We start from the raw sequence: 22212 nt of genomic DNA, 5'->3' as shown, positions 1-22212 counted from the left end.
ATAAAATTCTATCATAACCTTCCTTAGTCATCTCTTTTCCAAGCTAAAAAGTCCCACGTCTGAATACATACGAAAGCTGTTCCATACCCCACATAGTAGTCCAGGTTGGGACTACTGCAATATGATATTTTGTATCTTCTGATCTGTCCCTTTCCTGGGCTCCCTGGCTGCTGCTATCCCCTCACCCTTGTGCCTCCAGACCAGCTGCAGGTTCCTGCTGCTGGTCTGGCTGGTCCCTCCTCCTTGCAGCCTCGGGACGCTCTGGTCCTACAAGACCTGTGGTCCTGCCAGATGATGGCTGTTGCCAGATGAGAGAATGCTGGATTTGTGAGTTTTTACCTGTAAAACAGAAAATGGGCCTGCAGTGTGACCCAGATTTTTTTTTGTATGAAACAAATTGTTCTAATGATAAAACAAAATTAAGAACATGTATGGGGAAATCTATTCCAGCTCCTTTATATTGACAACCTACAGTCATTCATGGATGACATGGGTGCATAGCTCTGCTTATTCTGTGGCACCTAGGCTGCGGACTAGGTTTACCTCTGTTCATTCAGTTATTACTGCTTGAGTGATTCAGAAAAGCGGAAGAAAAAATAAATCAAACCAGCATGTGAAACAGGGACACTGTTCCTTACCATGATGTTGTATTTCACAGCAAACTAAGTCTGGGCTCTAAGGCTATGCACGCGCGCGCTACAGCTTATGACAGCAGAACTTATGCTGCACAAGGGTATGAACAAAGCCACCCCTTTAAGTGACAGTGTGGGCAGTGTTATACTGGCAGGAGAGCTTCTTCTACCAACACAACCACTGCTGTTCAGAAAGGTGGTGTTATTATATTGACAGAACACTCTCTCGCATCAGCATAGTGTTCTCACCTGACACGCATCTTTGTTGCTGCAACACTGGACACGTAAATGTGCCCTACGCCATTTGTATCCATCTGAAAATTTAAAGTTAACATCACATCTTGGGGTCATGCCCCACAAATAAAACCAGGCATGACACTAATCTTCGCAGTATCTCAAAGGGTCAGGGCTGCATGAAAAACCATGAGAAACCTGAAGCAAACATAGGTTACATAAATTCTCCAGCATTTTTAAATGCCCACACAAATGTACCCAGCTCTACGACCTGCTTCCTTCCTTTCATCTCTAGACTTGACTAGCGCTGTGGGATGGCTTCAAGGTCCTCTCTTCAGAGCAAACCTTTAACCTTTCCTGCCCTAGTGCCAACTTACCCACTCCATTATTTGCCTATTTCACTGCTGACCATTTTCTCTGGAGCACCATGATTAGATGACTAACTACTGTGGCAGAAAGCAAAGCAGGGTGCATGGCTAGTAAGAGACCGTCTGTCCTCCCCTGTACAAAAAGGCTCCTCAGTTGCCCTCTATATGCACCAACCTCCCCACATCTCCTCGGATGACCCAGGCCCCAATTATCCCTTACCCAACAGTCCAAACCTCCAGATTTCCTTAACATATTCTACACCACACAAAAATCTGTATCACACTGAAAATTTTGGGGCGGTGTAAAATAAAGCTTACACTACACTATTCTATTAACAGATAGGAGACAATCCTGTGTAATGCCAAGGCCTCTGCCACATAACGGGCCAGAGACATAGGAAAAAAAAACTAACATAGCTTTTTTTGGCTTCAGACCTGTCAATTTCACCAACTATGGACTTAGCCCAGTACATGAGACATGCCACACAGGTGATGGAGCCACGTCCAAATACAACTGACTCAGCAAAAGGGACAGTTTGTCAGTTGTTTAACATGAGGGCATCACACCCCTACTCCATGCCCTGATCTGCTTTGCATCGCCTTCCACATGCTGTTCTGGACATTGACTGCAGACTCTAAGAGTGTACAGCTTAGAACTTGGAATAATGACACTAACTTCTTCTGTAAACCACCTTAGTAACTGCTGAGGAAAAGCACTATGTTAGAGCTAATATGAGGAGGAGGGAACCGATAAGCAATGATAAAATCTCTCTCCTTGTACAGTATTTTGACTGATGAGATGCTTCTATTAAGAGACTCTAAAATGTGCTCTTATAAGGACTTTGGGCTGGACATTCCAATGGCGGAAGAGGGATCCCAGACTATGGCCAGACCTGTTCATTGGTTGGCCAGACCTTAATATTCAAATCACAGGGAACAGCTCATCCGTCCACAGCTCAGCCTTTGCCTACTCTAAAGTGTGATGTGATTTTGTTACAAAGACGTTAAATGAAAGTATGGGCCTGGAGGCCAGAAGGTCACTGTGTTTGTTTTTAAGTGTGCTTACATGATGCCACCATGCTGGGATACGCTAAAATAGAATACAATTGTACCTATATTGGAGACATTTTAAAACATCCTAGTCTCTAAGCAGCACTGGTATCATATTTCACTCAGCTATTTTCTGCTGGCTCCTTGACTTGTCAGCCACAATGTGGAAAACAGTGGTGGCAAACAAGCTAAAAGTGATGTGAATAAAGTAAATAAGAACTACTGTCAAAACACATCCAACTACATTCTGTTGTGGAAATTTAGCAATAGATGATGATTCATCAACCAAAATAGCATAGGATGCTTTTTTCCATTTACACATCAGTCTGGAACAAAAGACCTATTTATGAGATTTAAGGCAAATGCACTACAACATAAAGACTCTTGCCTCAATGGCTAATCTTTATTCATGTAAAGTGGTGGATTTGTTTTGATTTCACTATTTTTCAATGGTGTATTTAATTCAAACAATTTTGTTCAGTCGCACTGTATTTTGTACATGAAAGATGAGGGGATTCTGTGAGATCACCTCCTAATTTGTTCTTCCTGCAGTGAAAAGTAGGCAAATAGGTGGCAGATTGTGTAGAACTGGGAACCCATTGACTTGCCACAGTTAAAAAAAACAAAAAAACAAACAAAAAAAAAACAGTTCAGTAACTCAATTGGATGGAATTGGTGCAAGGTAAAATATCAGAAGTCAAAGTGATTTCAATGTATTCGGTCAAAGCTTTGTCCTCTTCCACTAAAATGTTCTTGAATATTCAATTATTCATGTGCAATAGCAACACAAAATCTAACTTTTTGTGATTATAACGTGATGCTAACAGCTGCCCAAACAATGGGATAATATACATTCTTACCCCCTTGCCATCAACCCATTCTACTGAATACAGTAAACTCTTTCATATCCGGCAGCCCTGGGACCAGGAGGTTGCCAGATATTCAAATATCTGGATAACAGAGAGGTATACATAGGAATGAATAACACTAAAGAAAAACAGTATTGGACATTAAGAAACAAAAATGTATGCAGCATACTTTATTTAGCAATAGTAGCATTGTAAACTTTAAACTGACACTGCATTTGCTGTATTTATTTGTATTTACTCTCGCTATACTGTACTTATGGAGAATGTAACTAAAATTTACTCATGGTTAAAATGATGATTATTTGAGAGTTCTGGATAATATAATGCCGGATCTGAAAGAGTTTACTGTACTTGCTTAGCCACATCCTTCAGCAAGCCAAGGTACGTCAAGCTAATACTAAATAGTTTAGATCCCCTTGTACTCTTCCTCTGCTGTTAAGATTTTGCTTGGGACAGGGCAGTGCACGACATCCCACCCCTGAAGTGCAGAGAGCTACAGGAAGCAGCCAGCTGCTTTGAATGGTGTTGCTCTGTGCCACAGGGGCTAACATCTGGCTAGATTAAAAGGGTTGGTGGGTCAGATCTGGCTCATAGTCCACATCTTGCCTGCCACTGATCTTCAGTATCCCTGACAGGTGTATGTCACCTGCTCTTAAACATCTCCAGTGATGAAGAAGATTCCACAAGTGCCCAGGGCAATTTACTTCAGCACTCAATCTCCCAGACAGTTAGGAAATTTTTCCTAATCCCCAACCTAAATTTCCCTTGCTGCAATTTAAGCCCCATTGGTTCTTGGTCCAACATAAGACATTAAGAAGAACAATTTTTCTCCCTCCTCCTTGTAACTATCTTTTGGGTGATTGAAAACTTACGTCCCCTTTCAGTCTTCTCTTTTCTAGACTAAACAAACCCAATTTCTTCAATTTCCCTCACAGGTTATATTTTCTAAACCTTTAACCATTTTTGTTGCTCTTCTCTGGATTTTGTACCCATTTGTTCACATCTTTTTTGAAATGTAGAGCCCAGAACTGGACATTGTATTCCCACTGAGGTCTAACCAGCATGTGTACTCCTTACAACATTCCTGCTAATATATCCCAGAATGATGTTTGCTTTTTTTTTTTTGTTTTTTTTGTTGTTGTTGCAAGTGTCACATTGATGACTGTGGGCCACATGACCACTAGATCTCTTTCTGCAGTACTCTTTGCTAGGGAGTCATTTCCCATTTTGTATGGGTGAAACTACTTATTTCTTCTTAAGTGAAGCGCTTTGCATTTGTCCTTACTGAATTTCATCCTATTTACCTCAGACCACTTCTCCAGTTTGCCTAGATCATTCTGAATTATAACCCTGTCCTTCAAAGCACCTGCAACCCCTTCCAGCTTGGTATCATCTGCAGACTTTGTAAGTGTGCTCCCTATGCCATTATCAAATCATTGATGAAAATACTGACCAGAACCAGATTCAGAATCGAGCCCTTCAGAACCCTACTCATTACTCCCTTCCAACGAGAGTGTGAATCACTGATAACTACTTTTGGGGAATGGCTAACCAACCAGTTATGCACCCACTATATGAGCCAGTAGCTCCCTCTAGGATGGGGGAGGGAGAGCTCAGTGGTTTGAGCACTAGCCTGCTAAACCCAGGATTGTGAGCTCAAGCCTTGAGAGGGCCATTGGATCTGAGGCAAACAGATTGGGAAAAAAACCTGCCAGGGATGGTGAACAGTCCTGCCAAGAGGACAGGGGACTGGACTGGATTTGACTCAATGACCTCTGAAGGTCCCTTCCAGCTCTATGAGATATCCATCGTTAGGAGGTCACCTAGTCCAACCAGTTGCTCAAAGCAGGACCAAGCACAACTAACTCATTCCAGCCAGAGCCTGAAATTGGATGCAATACCCCAGATTTGGCTTCACCAGTGCCACTACAGAAGGGAATAATCAGTTCCCCCAATCTATCCCTACAAATGCAGCCCAATCATTACCCTTCTTGGCAACAAGGCAGACTGTTGACTCATATCCAGCTTCTCATCTACAGTAGACCCCCAACTTATTCAGAGGTTGCCTTCTTGCACAACCCCACATAAATCAAATTTCATGTAACTTAGGGGAGCCACTGGTCATTTTCCTGTCTACTGTGAGTGGTGGGAAGCCCCAAGAGCTGCTGCTGCACTGGTCAGTTTCCCTGCCCCTGTCAGTTGTGGCAGTCAAGAATTAGGCTGTTGTTCCAACAGGAGCTGTGAAACTGCTCCTGTCAGGGGCAGCAGCCTGACTCTCACCACCCCTGACAGGAGCAGGGTGGCAGCTCGACTCTTACTGACAGGAGTAGGAAGGCTGCCACCTCTGGCAGGAGCCAGGAAACTGACCAGCGCAGTAGTGCTGGTCAGTTTTCCTGCTCCTGGGAGTGGAAATCAGTTACCCAGCTCTCCTGAATGGCAGGCAATCCAAAGTCAGGCACCAACTTCCTGCCACTCAGAGCTGCATTAACCCAAGATACGCATAACTTGAGTACATGTTATCATGGTGTTCTACTGAACTGTAATCCCCAGGTCCTTTTTTGTACAACTGTTACCTACCCAGTTCATCTCCAGGCTATAGAAATGTAGGGGCTTCTTCTGTTCTAAGGGCAGAACTCTGCACTTGTCCTTGTTGAACCTCATCAGGTTTCCTTTGGCCCAATCCTCCAATTTGTGTAGGACACTCTGGACCCTACTGTTACACTCCAGCATATCCACATCTCTACCTAGCTTAGCGTCACCCACAAGCTTGTTGAGGATACAATCCACTCCCTCTTCCAGATCATTAATGAAGATGTTGAATAAAACTGACTCCTTGGAGCACACCACTTGATATCAACTGCCACCTAGACATTGAGTCTTAGATCACTTCCTGTTGGGCCTTATACTCTAGCCAGCTTTCTATCCACTTTGTAGTCCATTCATCCACTCCATACTTTTGTAACTTGCTGGCAAGAACTCTATGGTAGACTGTATCAAAAGCTTTGGTAAAGTCAAAGTATATCATGCCCACAACTTTCCCTATATCCACAGAACCAGTATCTCACCATGGAAAGCAGTCAGGTTTGGTCAGACATGACTTGTCCTTGGTAAATCCATGTTGCCTGTTCCTGATCAACTACCTCTCCTCCAAGTGTTTCAAAATGGATTCCTTGGGGACCTGCTCCATGATTTCCCCAAGGACTGAGGTGATCCTGCCCATCAATTACCTGAGGGAGTCAAAGTCTGCTTTTCTGAACTCCAGTTATTCTGCTGCTCTCCTTTCCTCCTTTTGTCAGGATCCTGAATTCAACCATCTCATACTCACTGTTGCCCCAGTTGGCACCTACTTCTACTTCCCTTACCATTTGTTCCCTGTGTGAGAGCAGCAGGTCAAGAGGAGCATGTCTCGTAGCTGGTTCCTCCAGCACTTACACCAGGAAGCTGTCCTTAGCAGGTTCTAAAATGTCCTGGATTGTCTATGCACCACTGTACTGCTCTCCCAGCAGATGTTAGGGTGACTGAAGTCCCCCATGAGAATCAAAGCCTTGCCATTTGGTGTCAACTATGTGGCATAAATAATGTAGGCGGAGACCATTTAACTTTTTCTTCTGATGAGCATAAGCTGTCCATATTTTCCCCAGCATACGTGAAAATGCTGAAGACATAAGCTTGGTACACTAGTATTTTGGCCTTCATAGTAAGCTTTGACTGTTCCATGCTCTTAATTAGTCGGCTAAAAGTGGTGGAAGCCTTTCTAATGTGAACATTTAGCCTGTCTGGAATACAACAAGAAGCAACAGGGAGCAACAAAGCAAGATTTTAACATGCAAAAAACAAGGTACAGTGAACAAACAGAAGCTGTGCAAATTATTACTGGATCAAGCTGTGTGAAGAGATAAAGACAGCCTCAGACACAGGAAATCAAAATCACATATGACAGCCTGAACATAGTTCTAAATCAACAAGGTTGGCCCTCTCAAAAATCGAACAGTGGTGAAATCATTACAGATAAAAGCAAGCAGTTGTCTCGTTAACACTATTAAGACCTATACACAGAAGAAACAATCACTACAGTGAATCACTGGTCTAAACAACATCTCAGTAGGTCATGCCATAGCTAGATGTGGAGCCCAATACAGAAGTGTTAAGCAAGGCCATTGCTTTGTCATCAAGTGGCTAGTACCCTGGACAAGATGGCATCCCAGTGAAAACTCTCAAGTGTGGGAAAGACAGTCTATTACTACATCTTCATTGGTTGCTACTTAAATGCTGGAAAGAGGGCAAGGTAGCACAAGAGAGATGTGATGCAAACATTGTTTTGTATAAAAATAAAGGTGAAAAGGGTGACTGCAAGAACTACAGGGATATCTCATTACGAAGTGTAGAAGAAAAAGCTTTTGCAGCAGTCATCTTAGTGCACCTACAACAGCAGGCGATCGTATCCTCAAGGAATCCATTTTGAAGCACTTGGAAGAGGGGAAAGTGATCAAAAGTAGCCAACATGGATTCACCAGGGGCAAGTCCTGCCTGACCAATCTGATTAGCTTCTACGACGAGGTAACAAGCTCTGGGGACATGGGGAAGTCAGTGGATGTGATATACCTTGACTTCAGCAAGGCTTTTGATACGGTCTCCCACAACATTCTTGTCCATAAGTTAAGGAAATATGGATTGGATCCTTGGACTATAAGATGGATAGAAAGCTGGCTTGATGGTCAGGCCCAATGGGTAGTGGTCAATGGCTCAATATCTGGATGGCGGTCTGTTTCAAGCGGAGTGCCGCAAGGCTTGGTTCTGGGGCCGGTGTTATTCAACATCTTTATTAATCACCTGGATGAGGGACTGGGTTGCACCCTCAACAAGTTTGTGGATGACACAAAACTAGTGGGAGAGGTAGATACGTTGGACGGTAGAGAGAGAATCCAGAGGGACCTGGATAAATGGGAGGACTGGGCCAAAAGAAATCTGATGCAGTTCAATAAGGAGAAGTGTAGAGTCCTGCACCTGGGGCGGAAGAATCCCAAACATTGTTACAGGCTGGGGACCGACTAGCTCAGCAGCAGTACGATGGAAAGGGACCTATGGGTTATGGTGGATGAAAGGCTGGATATGAGTAAACAGTGTGCCCTTGTAGCCAAGAAAGCTAGCAGCACACTGGGGTGCATTAGGAGGAGCATTTTGAGCAGCCCTAGAGAAGTAGTTATTCCTCTTTATTCGGCACTGGTGAGGCCACATCTGGAATATTGTGTCCAGTTTTGGGCCCCCCAGTATAAAAAGGATGTGGATTTGCTGGAGCAGGTTCAGCAAAGGGCAACAAAAATGATTAAGGGTCTAGAGCACAAGACCTATGAGGATAGGCTGAGGGATTTGGGCTTGTTTAGTTTACAGAAGAGAAGACTTAGAAGCAGCCTTCAACTTCCTGAATGGGAGCTCTAAAAAGGAGGGTGAGAAACTGTTCTCAGTGGTGTCAGATGGCAGAACAAGGAGTAATGGTCTGAAGTTGAAGAGGGAGAGGTGTAGGTTAGATATTAGGAAAAACTACTTCACCAGGCGTGTGGTGAAGCATTGGTATGCATTGCCTAGAGAGTTGGTGGATTCTCCATTCCTTGGGGTTAAGTCCCGGCTGGACAAGGTCCTGGCTGGGATGACTTAGTGGGGGTTGATCCTGCTTGAAGCAGGAGGCTGGACTAGATGACCTCCTGAGGTCCTTTCCAGCCCTGTGATTCTGTATCCACCCTGCATCACAGAGCAGATTCAGAGCCAGAACATCAACTACAGACATGATATTTTCTCTGCATCAACTCCAGGAAAAGTGAAGATCGAAAAATGAACTATAGTACATTGCTTTTGTGCCCTTAACCAAAGTACTCAACACAGTCAGCAGAGCAGGTTTATTTGCAATAGCAGAGAAGACAGGATGGTGACCTATTCTGTTCAGTTTTAAATGTCCATTCCACTACAACATGAGAGCAGTTGTCCATTCTGATGGATCCACTTTGGACAGCTTTGAGAAGAAAAGCGGAGCAAAGCAAGGAGGTGTTCCTGCCCCTACATTCTTTGGAATCTTTTCCTCGGTACTCTTGAGTCGTGCGTTTAAAGATATGACATATGAAGTGTATCTCCATACAAGATCGGATGGGAAACCCTGCACTTTTCCTGATGCAAGTTCAAAGACCAACACCAAAAAGGTGCTAACCAGGGAACCTGTGTTTGCTGAGGATGCTGTCCTGCTGTCAGGCATTTGCTCTTACCTCCATCATCAAGAAAACCAAGGTACTAGGACAGGCTGTTCTGCAAGATCCATCAATTACCTTAAATGCAAGCCAACTAGCATTAGTCCAAAAGTTTGGCTATTTAGTATTTATGGTGACCTTCCACCTGTCACTTCATGAAGAACTAAATGTTCACTTTGGAAAGGCTGCCAACACTGTTAGCAGACTAACTAAAAGAGCAACTCAAAGTACGGCAATATGGAAAGAAAAACTGTGGAAGCCTTTCGGGTGTGTGTGTAAGGAACATGTTTGTACAGAGATATCCCATTCTTCCCCACAAAGAATCTTCTGATTCCAAAACCATATCTGTGTTGTTCAAACTATGGCCATGAATTAAGAGGGAGGACAAGCCCCAGTACAGTCATTCTACCTTGTATCTCCTTCCTCAAAATTTAGACTGGATTCTGTGTTTTAAAACACAGAAGTCAACAACCCCAGGCATGGGCTCCAAGAGTGGCATATGAGTTTATTTTCATCGGCACACCAGGTGGGAGCTCAGCCCCACCTCTCTGCCTCCAGACTGCTGGGAGCTTGCTCAAAGCTGCATGTGGATTAACAAAAGACCAGCTAATGGTAATCAACCACCACCTACATGGCAAAGCTTTGCATCTTTATTTATTTATTGATGAAGCTGTTGTACGTAGGACAGTTAGTGACTTTAAAAGTATAACCAGCACTTGGACTGTACACAGAGATCAAAAGGTCAAATTTCAGTACTTTGTCTTGGAAAGGTTGCTGACCTACGGCTCTGTGTTCCCCGTTGGAGCAAAACACAGGCTTTGGCTGGCAGCCAACAGCATCCCAGCTGGAAGAAGTCTGGGCTGCCCCTGCTGCATAAGATCAGCCTTCTACAGGGGCACACAGAGGGAAACTCTCTCTCCCGTTGGCTGATATCCTTCGGAGTTGGAGTCTTACTTAGGCCGTGTCTACACTAGCCAAAAACTTCAAAATGGCCATGCAAATGGCCACTTTGAAGTTTACTAATGAAGCGCTGAAATACATAGTCAGCACCTCATTAGCACGCGAGTGGCTGCAGCACTTCAAAATTGGTGCAGCTCATCCAGATGGGGCTCCTTTTTGAAAGGACCCTGTCTACTTCGAAGTCCCCTTATTCCTATGAGCAGATAGGAAGAAGGGGACTTCAAAGTAGCCAGGGTCCTTTTGAAAAGGAGCCCCGTCTGGACGAGCCGTGCCAATTTTGAAGTGCCGCAGCCGCACGCATGCTAATGAGGTGCTGAATATGTATTTCAGTGCTTCATTAGTAAACTTCGAAGTGGCCATTTGCATGGCAATTTCGAAGTTTTTGGCTAGTGTAGATGTAGCCTTAGTGTAGTGGATGAAAAGAGGCATTTTAATAACTTCCCATGAACAGCCATAGATAGCTCTTGAATTAGTATCTTCCCTTTCTTGTCCCAGGTACTCTGTCTCCATCTGTGATTGGATGAACTACCCCAAGGGGTCTGGATAAAGGGAGCACTTCCAGAAGCACAGATCATGAAAAAGCATAAACCATGGAGGCAATTACAATGAATTAAAAGAGTAGTCATCACAGTGCTCTCCTTCATAGATCTGTAACCTCTGGCTGTGGACCCTGTGAGCAAATGATGTAATCTGAATGGTCCTCACCACACCACAATCTGTGCAGATTCTTAAAAAGTCCGCCCAGGACACCCAACTGCTGCAGGTGAAGCATTCTTTGCAGATACTGAGAACTCTGAAAGGGAAGAACAATAGCAACACACCTGGTCAAATTCTTCCTTGATGCAACTCAGGTGTCTCAAGTAGAGGTGTATCAGGGAGGAATCTGAGCCTTGAACTATGAGCTGTGATTGCTTTTATTAAGTAAAGCAACCACTGAACCAGAGCCCTCAGTATCACTAGACTTTTCTTTTGTGCCTCATATTGTTCTCCCTTCTGAAGGAAATAGTCCTCAGTTCACAGCTTAAAAAACATTCAATTCCTGAACATTTCAAAATACTCCGCGAGTAGAAAATGAACGAAAAGGATCTCAGAATGTACATTACAAAGTTAATACTGACATCTATGCTATTTAAAACTCCTTCGAATTTGTTTAAATATTATCACTGATATTCCAGTCTCTGATATTTAACTCCACGAAAAGACTGAGGGTTTGGCTAAATATTTTTGTAATAAGTAGAAACACGACAGAAAGCCTGCATAGAGAAAACACTTATTACAAGGCTGTCACCAAAATCTGAAAATCCTTTGACAGATGTACAATCCCATCGTCTCTGAGAAGCCAGGGTGCAATTGACCTGAACCTGGCTCATGAGGCACTTGTCATACTAAAAATGGTGACAAGGACAGATACAAACTAAGTATCAAAAAGACCACTATGTCCTCACACATACCCTCAGAAATAAAACCAAGCATCAAGACCTTGCAATCCTTGCATAACCAGGTTATATTTACTGTCGAACAATAGTTTCTTTAATACTGATTCTGTACCTTTACACCCTTACCTCACTGTAGCAGCCATACTCCCAATAGGGTTGATTGGCAATGGCCGAACTCCTGGGAACATTCCTCTACTCAGAACACGAGCTCCATTTTGTATCACTCCAGGGGGAACTGAAAGAAAATGTTAAACCTTTAGAAAAACAAAATAAACACCACATACGATGTTAAGCACTTCCAATTAAATTTAGAAAATGTTAACTAAGAATGTGGAATACAGCACTGGCCTTTAAAATCTACACAAAACCTTTGTTAGTAGTTAACATTACAGTTCTGCTCACATTATTCTACATGCTAAGTAAAGATTGCAAAATATTTAATGACAATCCCTATTAACTTAGTTCATAAAGGTCACCCTCAAGTTTTCCAACGGCCATAGACAATTCCTTACACAATGTCCTAAAGTAAACACAGGAAAATTACGAGTGCTGACTATTTGAACAACAACGTTTCTTTGGATTTTTAGAGGTTTGTAAGTAAGGTGTGTTCCAGACTGTGGCTTTGGCCCAAAGAGTTTTACTAGTCATACTTTTCATCACACTTACGTGCAGTGGGTTTTTTTGGTGCGTGTGTGTGTGCGCACGTGCACGCTGGTACTTCCTGGTACTGAATACCATCACCTCGGTAGTTATGTTGACTTTAGCTAAGCAATTTTAGTAGCTGAAGTCAACCAACAGTAAATGTAAGTGTAGAGAAGGCCATAGTGCAAGTCACCATCTAGTCTTTAACATTTAAATTGCAAAACTAGAAAATCTGCAGAAAATTGATCAAAAGCACTTGAGGTATTTTCAAAACAATAAGGAAAACTACTCCAGATTTTATTTTGCGGATGCATGTGTGGATGGTGGTATTTTCAATTGCAGTAATCTGTTAAAATACAGGCACAACAACTGGGGCCATCACAATATGGAAAGGTAGCCTCTACCAACCTAACCCTGTCTCAGTAAGCTATTCCTATTCCTACAATCTTTTAAAAAACACATTCCTTGCCATTGCTGGTGTCTGCCAACATTTTTAGAAGTAGATGTTTAAAGTTAGGCAGCTAAATATGCACCTTAGCATTTAAACTCAAGTGACCGGATTTTCTAAGGTACTGAGCATTCACTGTTCCTATCAACTTCGAGCTATAGTCCTATTCCATCTTGATTACTGCCGTCTCCTAGATGGCATCCTGAGGCTCACCTTGCTTGAACTCCAGACTGCACTGAATACTGCTGTGGAAATAATCTTTTCCTTTCTCCTCAGAGCATACTGGTCCCTAATAAAATCCTGTCACTCGCTTCTCACCACCCATGGTTTTTAGCACTTCTGGACAATAGCTCACTTATATATCCATGTCCAAATATAGCTGTAGGTAACTAACTTTAGGCTGATGTTTGGACTTTGACTTTCAGTTATTACATCAGAAATAATTTTAAAGACTTTTTGCTATTTATACTTATCTATTTTTCGTACTTCCCATCCCAAAATTGGAAAAAAAAAAGGATCAATTAAATTAGTTTCACTTTTCAGGTTCTCAGTACTCCAATGTTTAAGCTTGCAAACACTGTGATGATATGTTTCCCTCCTTAAAGCAACTGTTTGGATTTTACACAAGAAGCTTGCTTTTACATAGTGTAAGATTTGGACCAAATCTGTGGAAACACTGCCTATGTAAAGAGGCTTGAATATCAGTGAAGTACAATATATGCAAATATGTATCTAACACTAGTAGAGTATAGCTCAAGGAAAATTCAGATACAAGATAAGGAAAATCCCAAAGCAGCAACATAGCCTGAAGCAACATATAAGAACTGTCACATATCAACATGGCTTTTCAACAAGGAGTCTGGACCTGGGTGCGTATTATGCAGTATTGTTTTTTCAAACGCAAAGGGTTTGTCTACACTACCACCTTCCTTCGAAGAACGGATGGTAATCAGAGTGATGGGAGTTTACTAATGAAGTGCTGAGGTGCATAGGCAGCACTTCACAAAGCAAATTCCCCCCAGCGGTAACTTCAAAGTTTTAAGCTTGGAAGTACTGGCACGCACCTAGCTGTGCTCACCCGCTAGTACTTCCAAGTGCCGGGGCAACTTTGGAGTCCCTTTACTCCTCAAAATTTAAAACTTCGAAGTTGCCGCAGGGGGGAATTTGCTTGATGAAGTGCTGCCTATGCACCGTAGCACTTCATTAGTAAACTCCCAACACCCTAATCACCATCCTTCCTTCGAAGGAATGTGGCAGTGTAGACAAGCCCAAACTCTCCTTTACTTCAAAACAATAAATTCTACCGTATCAACAATCTTTGGAATGAAGCTTCTCAAGGACCAACAGCCTCAAGGGATATGGAGAAAATTGTCATTTATGTTAATTAGGTACAAGTGTTGCTCAAAGAACGTCATGAATTTTCAAGTAGAACATATTGGCAATTCAAATCAAACAAGGGTGAAAAATCAGCACCTAATTCTTCTTAACTCCACTTCTACAAACCCAATGTCAAATTTGACTCTCCTTTGTCTTTTCCTCTATTATCCCATCATGCCCAGCCCACTGAAAAATGCTGTTTCTCTCTACACCCCTGAATACATCAGTCAATTCCTCTTCATTCTGATGGCTAAAACCTTGGTCCTCACCCATTTTGAGTATTTCAAGTTGTTTTGTTGCCCAGTTCTCATCTTGCTTCATCCCCAGACATACAAAATAATGCTGTGAAGAGCTTCTTTCTTTTTCATCCTCTCAGACCAGGCATCTTCTAAGCAAATCCATGCTATAGTTTCTACTCCCTATATGTATCAAGTTTCAAGACCCTGTCTTTCACATGGCAGGTTCTGCCTCACCCCACCTCTGCTTAGTTTCTGTTCTTATGAGTATCTTCCCCCATCACAAACCCCTAATGCCTTCTGCTTAACCACTCTCTTCATAGCCTTACTCCTTCTCAACAAATCAGAGTCTAAGCTGACATTTACATTTGAACAGTTTAGGTTACTCCTCCACCAGTCAGCTCTCCCTTCACATGCATTTTTTTTTCATGCAGCCTTTCAACCATAGGAGAAAATTTGTAAAAACCTATCAGAAACCTGAGAGATGCAAAACAAAATCCTACTATCCTTTGAGAAATGTCGCCCTGGGAGCAATATTTTTATCATTGCTGCCCATTCCTAGCCTGTTTCCTTCCCCACCATTGCCACTTTCTTTACATTTAGGTCTAGTTTAGGATCTGATCCTGAAGTCTTTACTGGGACTACATGCTTGAGTACGGAGGAGATCCAGGGAGGTTATCTTGAACTTAAAATATGCAGTAACTAATATATTGAAAGCATTGTCATTCCAAATTCAATCATTTACTTTTGTTTACATTAATTATGTAATTAGTGCCAACACCTTTGTTTCAGAATATTTTCTGAATTGTGATGTACACCACCACTACGTATCTGGTCAGGTGATATCAAATACAAGATACCTGAAAGGCTGAGTGGACCAGAGCAACAGCAATAGGGACTAGAGGGAAATGTGGAAGCAGGGGCAAGCTGTAAGGAGCCAGAATTATGATAACACATATTTGAACTAGTCTCAATGGATTTCTAAGCCTGTGATAAAAATCACAGAATAAGCACCTAATGGTACAAGTTCTTAATTGATACGTAATCCATTTAGCTCAGTGTTTCTTAAACCATGCTCTGCAGAACACTGGTGTTTCATGTACAACTCACAGGTGTGCCATGAACGTTTGGAAAAATAATTCAAAATTTTAAAATAACCATTTTATGGTAACTAATGGAAAATACTGAACATATTTCTACATCTTGCGAGAGCAGTAGTAGTCTGGCAACACAGCAAGGTTGACTAACGTGCTAGTCTCTCCTCTCCTCTAATCTTCTCCTATGTATATGATGGTGTAGCAACTAGCAATGACATGCGGTGCATACACTAGGCCAGTGTGGAAGCTATGCTGTCAGTCAGTTGCTTTATGTCAGCCAACGCATGTATGTGGTGTATGATAATTGATTTTCATTGGTGTTCTGCATAAAAAATATTGTTTGGCATTCTGTGGTCTCAAAAAAGTTTGCAAAACTCTGATTTAGCCCATATGCTAGAATTAATCCCTGTAGCATATTTTGTATTATGTGTTCCTAATTTTAAAGAGACTGTTATAAAAGTAACATTTCACAGAGCATCACTACACTTATTTCCAAAACCAGAACAACACTCCAAAGATATTCTCAAACAGAATGGTTCGCATTTGAAAACCGAAAGCCCAAGAGTTTAGGAATTCAGAAATGCTCTGCCCTTTCTTCAGCAGTTCAGGCATTGTTCTCTTACTTGGATGGCTCAGAACCTGACCCTTAACACCTAGTGTGCAAAGGGAGCAAGAGGGCCCATGGACCCCTTAACAAGCTTTATCCTGACTGCTCACTTGTGAGGGTGAGGACAGCAAGACCACTACTTCCTTTCCTGGGCTGATGGGTGAGGTTTGAGTGGAAGTTTTCCCCAAACCCAGCAAATACATTGTCCAGCACAGTTGCACCAAGGAAGTAATCTGTGACTGGTACAAGTCTGGCATAGGGTACTTCCACCCTGAGGATGGGGAACCAGGAAGCAGACTGGAACTGAGTGGGACTGCTTGCAGAGCAACAATTAAGTCATACTAAAAATAACAGTGTTCACATTGTATCTTACATATAAGGCCCTACTTGTTCTTTACAAATATTAAATAATTGATCATCCCCCCACATGCTCCATCTGAGATCAGTATTATTCTCACTTTACAGCTGGGTGATTCAAGGCAAAGAAGAGGTGAAGCGATTGTCACCATTCACAGTGTTACAGTTTGTAGCTATGCTACCGTAGCTCTGAGTGAAGAAGACACTTACACCAATGTGAGAGCTTTCCTATCGGCATACCTACTCCACCTCCTTGATTGGTGGCAGCTATGTCAACAGGCGAAACCTTTCCATCAACAGTGCTCTCTGAACCACTTTGTAGTTATGCTGACTAAGCCTTCATCTGGTCACTGACAATAAGGAGCACCATTCCATAGTTCTGAATCCACTGTTTCAGCTAACATACCACACTGCCTTCTGATAGACATTTTTAAAATAATCTGCCCTCCTTCTGTGCAAGTGACTAAAGAACTTTATTATGTTTGAGACACACTGCTAAGGAAACTAATCTACAGACTTTATTTTCCCCTTCAAGCTGTTTAAGTCATCACAGAAAACCAGTCTTTGAGAAATTCTAGAAGATGATACAAGAAGATGTGTATGTATGTATCATTCACTATTCAGCTTTTACCATTACTTTGTACTGACTGACAGATATTGGACCCAACTCTCCGCTCACCTACTCCACTGTAGATCAGGAGGTACGGCCTCTGAAGTTAATTGAGTTCATATTTGTACGTGAGCAGCATTAGGCCACTGATCCCCAAGATAGCCCTTAAAAATTAACCCTCTGCTTCTCCTCAATATGGAGCAGAGTCTGATTTTAATGGTGTAAATTCAATTAACTGTAAATAGCATTGCTCCTAATTTACACCAGTATAAGTAAAATCAGGTACTATCCGCAGCATTTATTCTATAGTTACCATCCCTTGCGTTATCAAGATTTCCAACAACCAGCTGGAGAGAGAAATAATGCATCTAATGAAAACACGATAAATATATTTCTCAAGCTGGGGGGGGGATAGAAAGACCCAGCTTGTCATGCTTCCCTTTGAGTTTCTGTATTGCACTTTAAACCTTAAAGGTGACTACCACACTGCTATCCTCAGAAAACACTTATAATACTAATTCATAACAATTGTGTTAAAAAGATTGGGGTAAAAATCCACAAATCAAAGAAGGCCAAAACTCGGGCTGCAAGACAGACATCAGAGATGTAAGAAAGCTAATAGAGCATTCCGCCACCCCTTAGTCAATGCAGGATTGTTCCCTGTGGGCCATACTCTAGAACACTAGCACATGGTTCACAGTTTAGATCTGAAGGATGCAGGCAATATTGCTTCCTTCAACACTTCCCTTCAGAGGTGACATGTGGGAGAGTGGCATGAAGGCGCACTTTCGCCCCCCCCCCACCGCATGCCATGGTGAGAAGGGCAAGGGGCCAGCCAGCACTCAATGGGGCCAGAGTGCCTGGGCATCGGGGTCTGCTCCCCCTGCACTTACCTGGGGGTCTGGGGGGAGAGAAAAGTGGAACAATGCAGCCCCAGCTCACTCTGCTCCACTGGCCTCATCCCTCTGGGGAGGGAACAGGACCGCCGCCACATTCACCAGTGGGAAGCAGAGCAACATTGCTGGGGAACAGAGTGAGCTGTGTCCATGTTGCTCCACCTCTTCTACCACTGAGCGTGGGTGGGGGGTCAGAGCTTCATTGCTGACCTCTACCCAACCCTGCTAGTCCCCCGTGCTGCAGAGTTGGGGAAAGAGGTGGGGTGAGGGCAGAGTAAGGTCAGGGAGGGGCAGGGACAGTAGGGCCTAGGAAGGAGGGGTGTTGTCCCATCCCTTTCCTGGACTAGGGAAGAGAACACATGGATGGTGTCCTCCCATGACCTCTTCACCAGCCCCTGCTTCCCTTAATGGAGTATGCCCATAACCTTGTATTTCTCCAATGGGAAAAGAGTTCAAGTTAACTTTACTATTCCAGAACACTCCATCTTAAGGTAAGCATTTCACAGCACCCAGAAGCATGTTACATACTCATAAAACACAGAAAAGGTAAGTTCCATGCCCTGAAGAGTTAAGCTTTTTAACACCAGAGCTAGACATCGGGAAGACGTGTGGTGCATAGAAACACTCACCGTACAGAGACCACAGCAGCATCCAGAAAAAAAAAAATGAAGGAACTGAAGTACATGTTTCAAATCTTAGGGTGTAGAAGTAACAATAAACTTTTGTCAGCCCTGACACAATATTTAAAATCAGGAACCTTTAAAAAAAAAAAAAGTAGCACGAAACAGAAGGAAGTATTTTCCATATTCCATTTGGGAGATGGGTATGTGTTTTATTTACTCTTGTAACTCAAGGTAAATTGCTCTCTGCACCAGAGGAATGCAACATTTTTCAAGCACTAATAAACTTACCAAACTAGCTTATCTCCCTGATAAAGAAAGTCTGCTCTTAAAGTGAACATTAAGTAATACAAGTACTCTGCAAGAGCACATTTGCTTCCATGTCTCCTTTGGTGTCATGGGACACAGGTTTCAGGCAGAGGCTGTCCTCTCTGACCCAGCCCTTGTACCACAGGAGAGATGGATATCAAATAGAGATGTAAGTCTTCTCTTAACTGCTGTTGAGGTTAGCCTCCATCTGCTAATTTCTTTTCCATTTCAGAGTCTGCCATGGCACCTTATCTCAGGCTACAGGCATGGAAAGTAGGGAAATGTCTGATGTGTAAGTCATGAGACATCGGCAGCTGCCACAAGCAAACATTATTTGTGTAACGTGCCACACTACAGATTTCCCACATATTACACACAGTAATGAATTTGGCCCCATCTTAAACTTTTTCCAATTTGCTCCTCAAGTATAAGATTGCAACCGCTTAATCACATAGGTTAGGTTTACACTGTAAAGGGGCCAGCATGTGTAGACATAGCTGAGCCAGCTGTAATCAAGCTAGCTTGTTAAAAATAGCAGTGCATCTATGGGCTAGCTGCCCAAGTGAGTACCTGGGGTCCCAAGCAGGAAACTACTCTGGCAGCTAGCCCATTTTACCACTGGTGATTGAACTGCTATTCTTAGCAAGCTAGCTCACATATGCTGACATATTGCAATCACACTTCCCGATTGTTGTGTAGACATATGCACAATCTTTGCGATGCGAAGCCCAACGTTCCCTATAATGTTGCCCAATTTTAACTCTTCTCCCTGCTCCTGTTTTGCAGCTTAAACAAATCTCTGGGCTTGTCCACACTGCCCCAAATATCTGACTCCTGGAGCATGAGCAGCAGGGTGCATGAAAGTGCTGGACTGAAATTGATCTACGTGGGCTCTCTTTGTGGGCACAAACTAAAATGTTACTCAAGTTCACTTGCATGTAGTCCTCCTTGAAAAGGACTATATTAATGGAAACTTGGAACCTTTTAGTTCACACTTGCAGTGTTCACATGGGGACTTTACAGAACAGTAATTGGGTGTGCTTGGCTATCCACAGTCCTGTAGTCCAAAAAACGGCAGGGCAGGGCACATACAGCATCTGTTGCCACTTAATTTCAGACATGTCCTTTCACATTTATGAGAAAACCAATGCAACTCCTGCAGTCTTCCGCCATGTAAGGTTTGGGGCAGGAGGTGGGAAACTGCAGATCCGTAACATAATTAGTCAGTAAACAGGCAAACACCACAGCAATAGATTTGTGTGAGAACTGGATTTTAGTTGTGGATGAATTTTCTTGATTTCAAATTTGCTCTGCTTTGAACAGTCTAAAATTTCCTACAAATTCGAAAACAAAAAATTGCATTTCAGGTAACTGAAATGTTTCATGTTGACATAACTGAAATGTCCTGTCCCAGTTCTCACTTTTTTCATTATATAATAATTTTTTTTAAAAAATTGAAATAAAAGTAATTTTGAACAGAAAACTGAAATGTTCCCTATCAAAATGCTCTTTATTCGATTTTAATTTCAGACTGAGTTTTAAAAGTAGCACATTTCTGAAACACGTGGCATTTCTATGGTCAGCACTTTTGGATGGAAAAGCATTTTCTCAGAATCAGTTCCCGGCCAGCTATACTATTTATTGTTTGTTTACAAGAGGTAATGATAGGGTATGGTGGTTATCAGGTTTCATCGAGTAAAGATGTGCCAAAATAGCAGCACTTTCCATTTACTCATCTGTCCAAGTGCAATATTTCGCCTAGCAATTTTTATTTTAAGTTTATAGCGTCATTGAGCCATTCTTGAAAACAGGTCCTCCATTTCCACAATCACTTGGGCTGGATGGAACAGTAAATTAAACTGGAAAGCAAATTTTAGGTCAATGAGGAAAACAGTCAAGTCTCATTCCTAATTTTAGTTTAATTTAATATACCTGAAAAGATAGTCAATGTGATCTAGGCCCATAAGTTGTCTAAATCCTTTTGAAAATGTAATGTGGACTACTAAATTAGGTAAATGCTGCAATGCTTTTAAAATTGTGCCTAAATGTACTGAGAGAAAACTAGACACTATTTTCAACAGTCCTGTTCCCTACCAACTTTTATACAGAGAAAAAGATCCAAAATCCTTTCCTCAGCTCCCAGAATACTCCTTCCTCACTACATTACTCATTCTTCTGCAAAACCCACCTCAAACAGTACTTTGCAGAGTGTCCTGAAAGTCTGCAGATTCAGGCTATTTTGAAACAAAGATGTTGTAAAGAGAGGAGTAATACTCAAAGTTGAACTATTAGAGAGGTACCCAAGTTAGTCTGTATCTTCAAAACCAACAAGAAGTCCTGTGGCACCTTACAGACTAACAGATATTTTGGAACATGAGCTTTCGTGGGCAAAGACCCACTTCATTATCTGACAAAGCAGGTCTTCGACCACAAAAGCTCGTGCTCCAAAATATAGAATCACAGAAGAGTAGGACTGGAAGGGACCTTGAGAGGCCATCGAGTCCAGCCCCCTGCCCTCATGGCAGGACCAAGCACTTTCTAGACCATCCCTGAAAGCCATCTATCTAACCTCTTCTTAAATATCTCCAGTGATGGAGATTCTACCACCTCCCTTGGCAATTCGTTCCAGTGTTTGATCACCCTGACAGTTTGGAACTTTTTCCTAATGTTCAACCTGAATCTCCCCTGCTGCAATTTAAGTCCATTGCCTCTTGTTCTATCCTCAGAGGCAAGGAAGAACAAGTTCCCTCCCTCTGCCTTATGACACCCTTTTAGATACCTGAAAACTGCTATCATGTCCCCCCTCAATCTTCTCTTTTCCAAACTAAACAAGCCCAATTCTTTCAGCCTTTCTTCATAGGTCATGTTCTCTAGACCTTTGATCATTCTCATTGCTCTCCTCTGGACCCTCTCCAATTTCTCCACATCCTTCCTGAACTGCAGGGCCCAGAACTGGACACAATACTCCAGCTGAGGCCTAACCAGCGCAGAGTAGCATGGGAGAATGACTTCTCGTGTCTTGTTCACAACACACCTGTTAACGCATCCTAGAATCATGTTTGCTTTTTTTGCAACAGCATCACACTGTTGACTCATATTTAGCTTTGTTAGTCTATAAGGTGCCACAGAACTTCTTGTTGGTTTCAAAGTTGAAGGAATGCTCTTGGAGAAACGCCTTGCCTCCAGTTTCCTGTTTTAAACTTGCATTCTCTCTAGCTAATCATTGTTTGC

The 22212-nt window shown here is 42.5% G+C and overlaps 1 protein-coding gene across 4 annotated transcripts in view; it reads right to left on the bottom strand.

Annotated features, from left to right (window-relative positions):
- The window catches only part of FOXN3 (forkhead box N3), a 352205-nt gene that overhangs the window by 15714 nt on the left and 314279 nt on the right, over window positions 1-22212 (bottom strand). For all 4 annotated transcript variants that reach the window (XM_074996645.1, XM_074996644.1, XM_074996646.1 and 1 more), the window contains one exon: window positions 11909-12017. In XM_074996645.1, coding sequence (XP_074852746.1) covers window positions 11909-12017 — 109 coding nt within the window. The remainder of the gene's footprint in view (window positions 1-11908; window positions 12018-22212) is intronic.

The sequence above is a fragment of the Carettochelys insculpta genome, chromosome 6 (assembly GCF_033958435.1).
Source record: "Carettochelys insculpta isolate YL-2023 chromosome 6, ASM3395843v1, whole genome shotgun sequence".
NCBI classification, from domain to species: domain Eukaryota; kingdom Metazoa; phylum Chordata; order Testudines; family Carettochelyidae; genus Carettochelys; species Carettochelys insculpta.
Note: the sequence above shows the minus strand (reverse complement) of the source record. Positions and strands in the feature narration are given on the sequence as shown.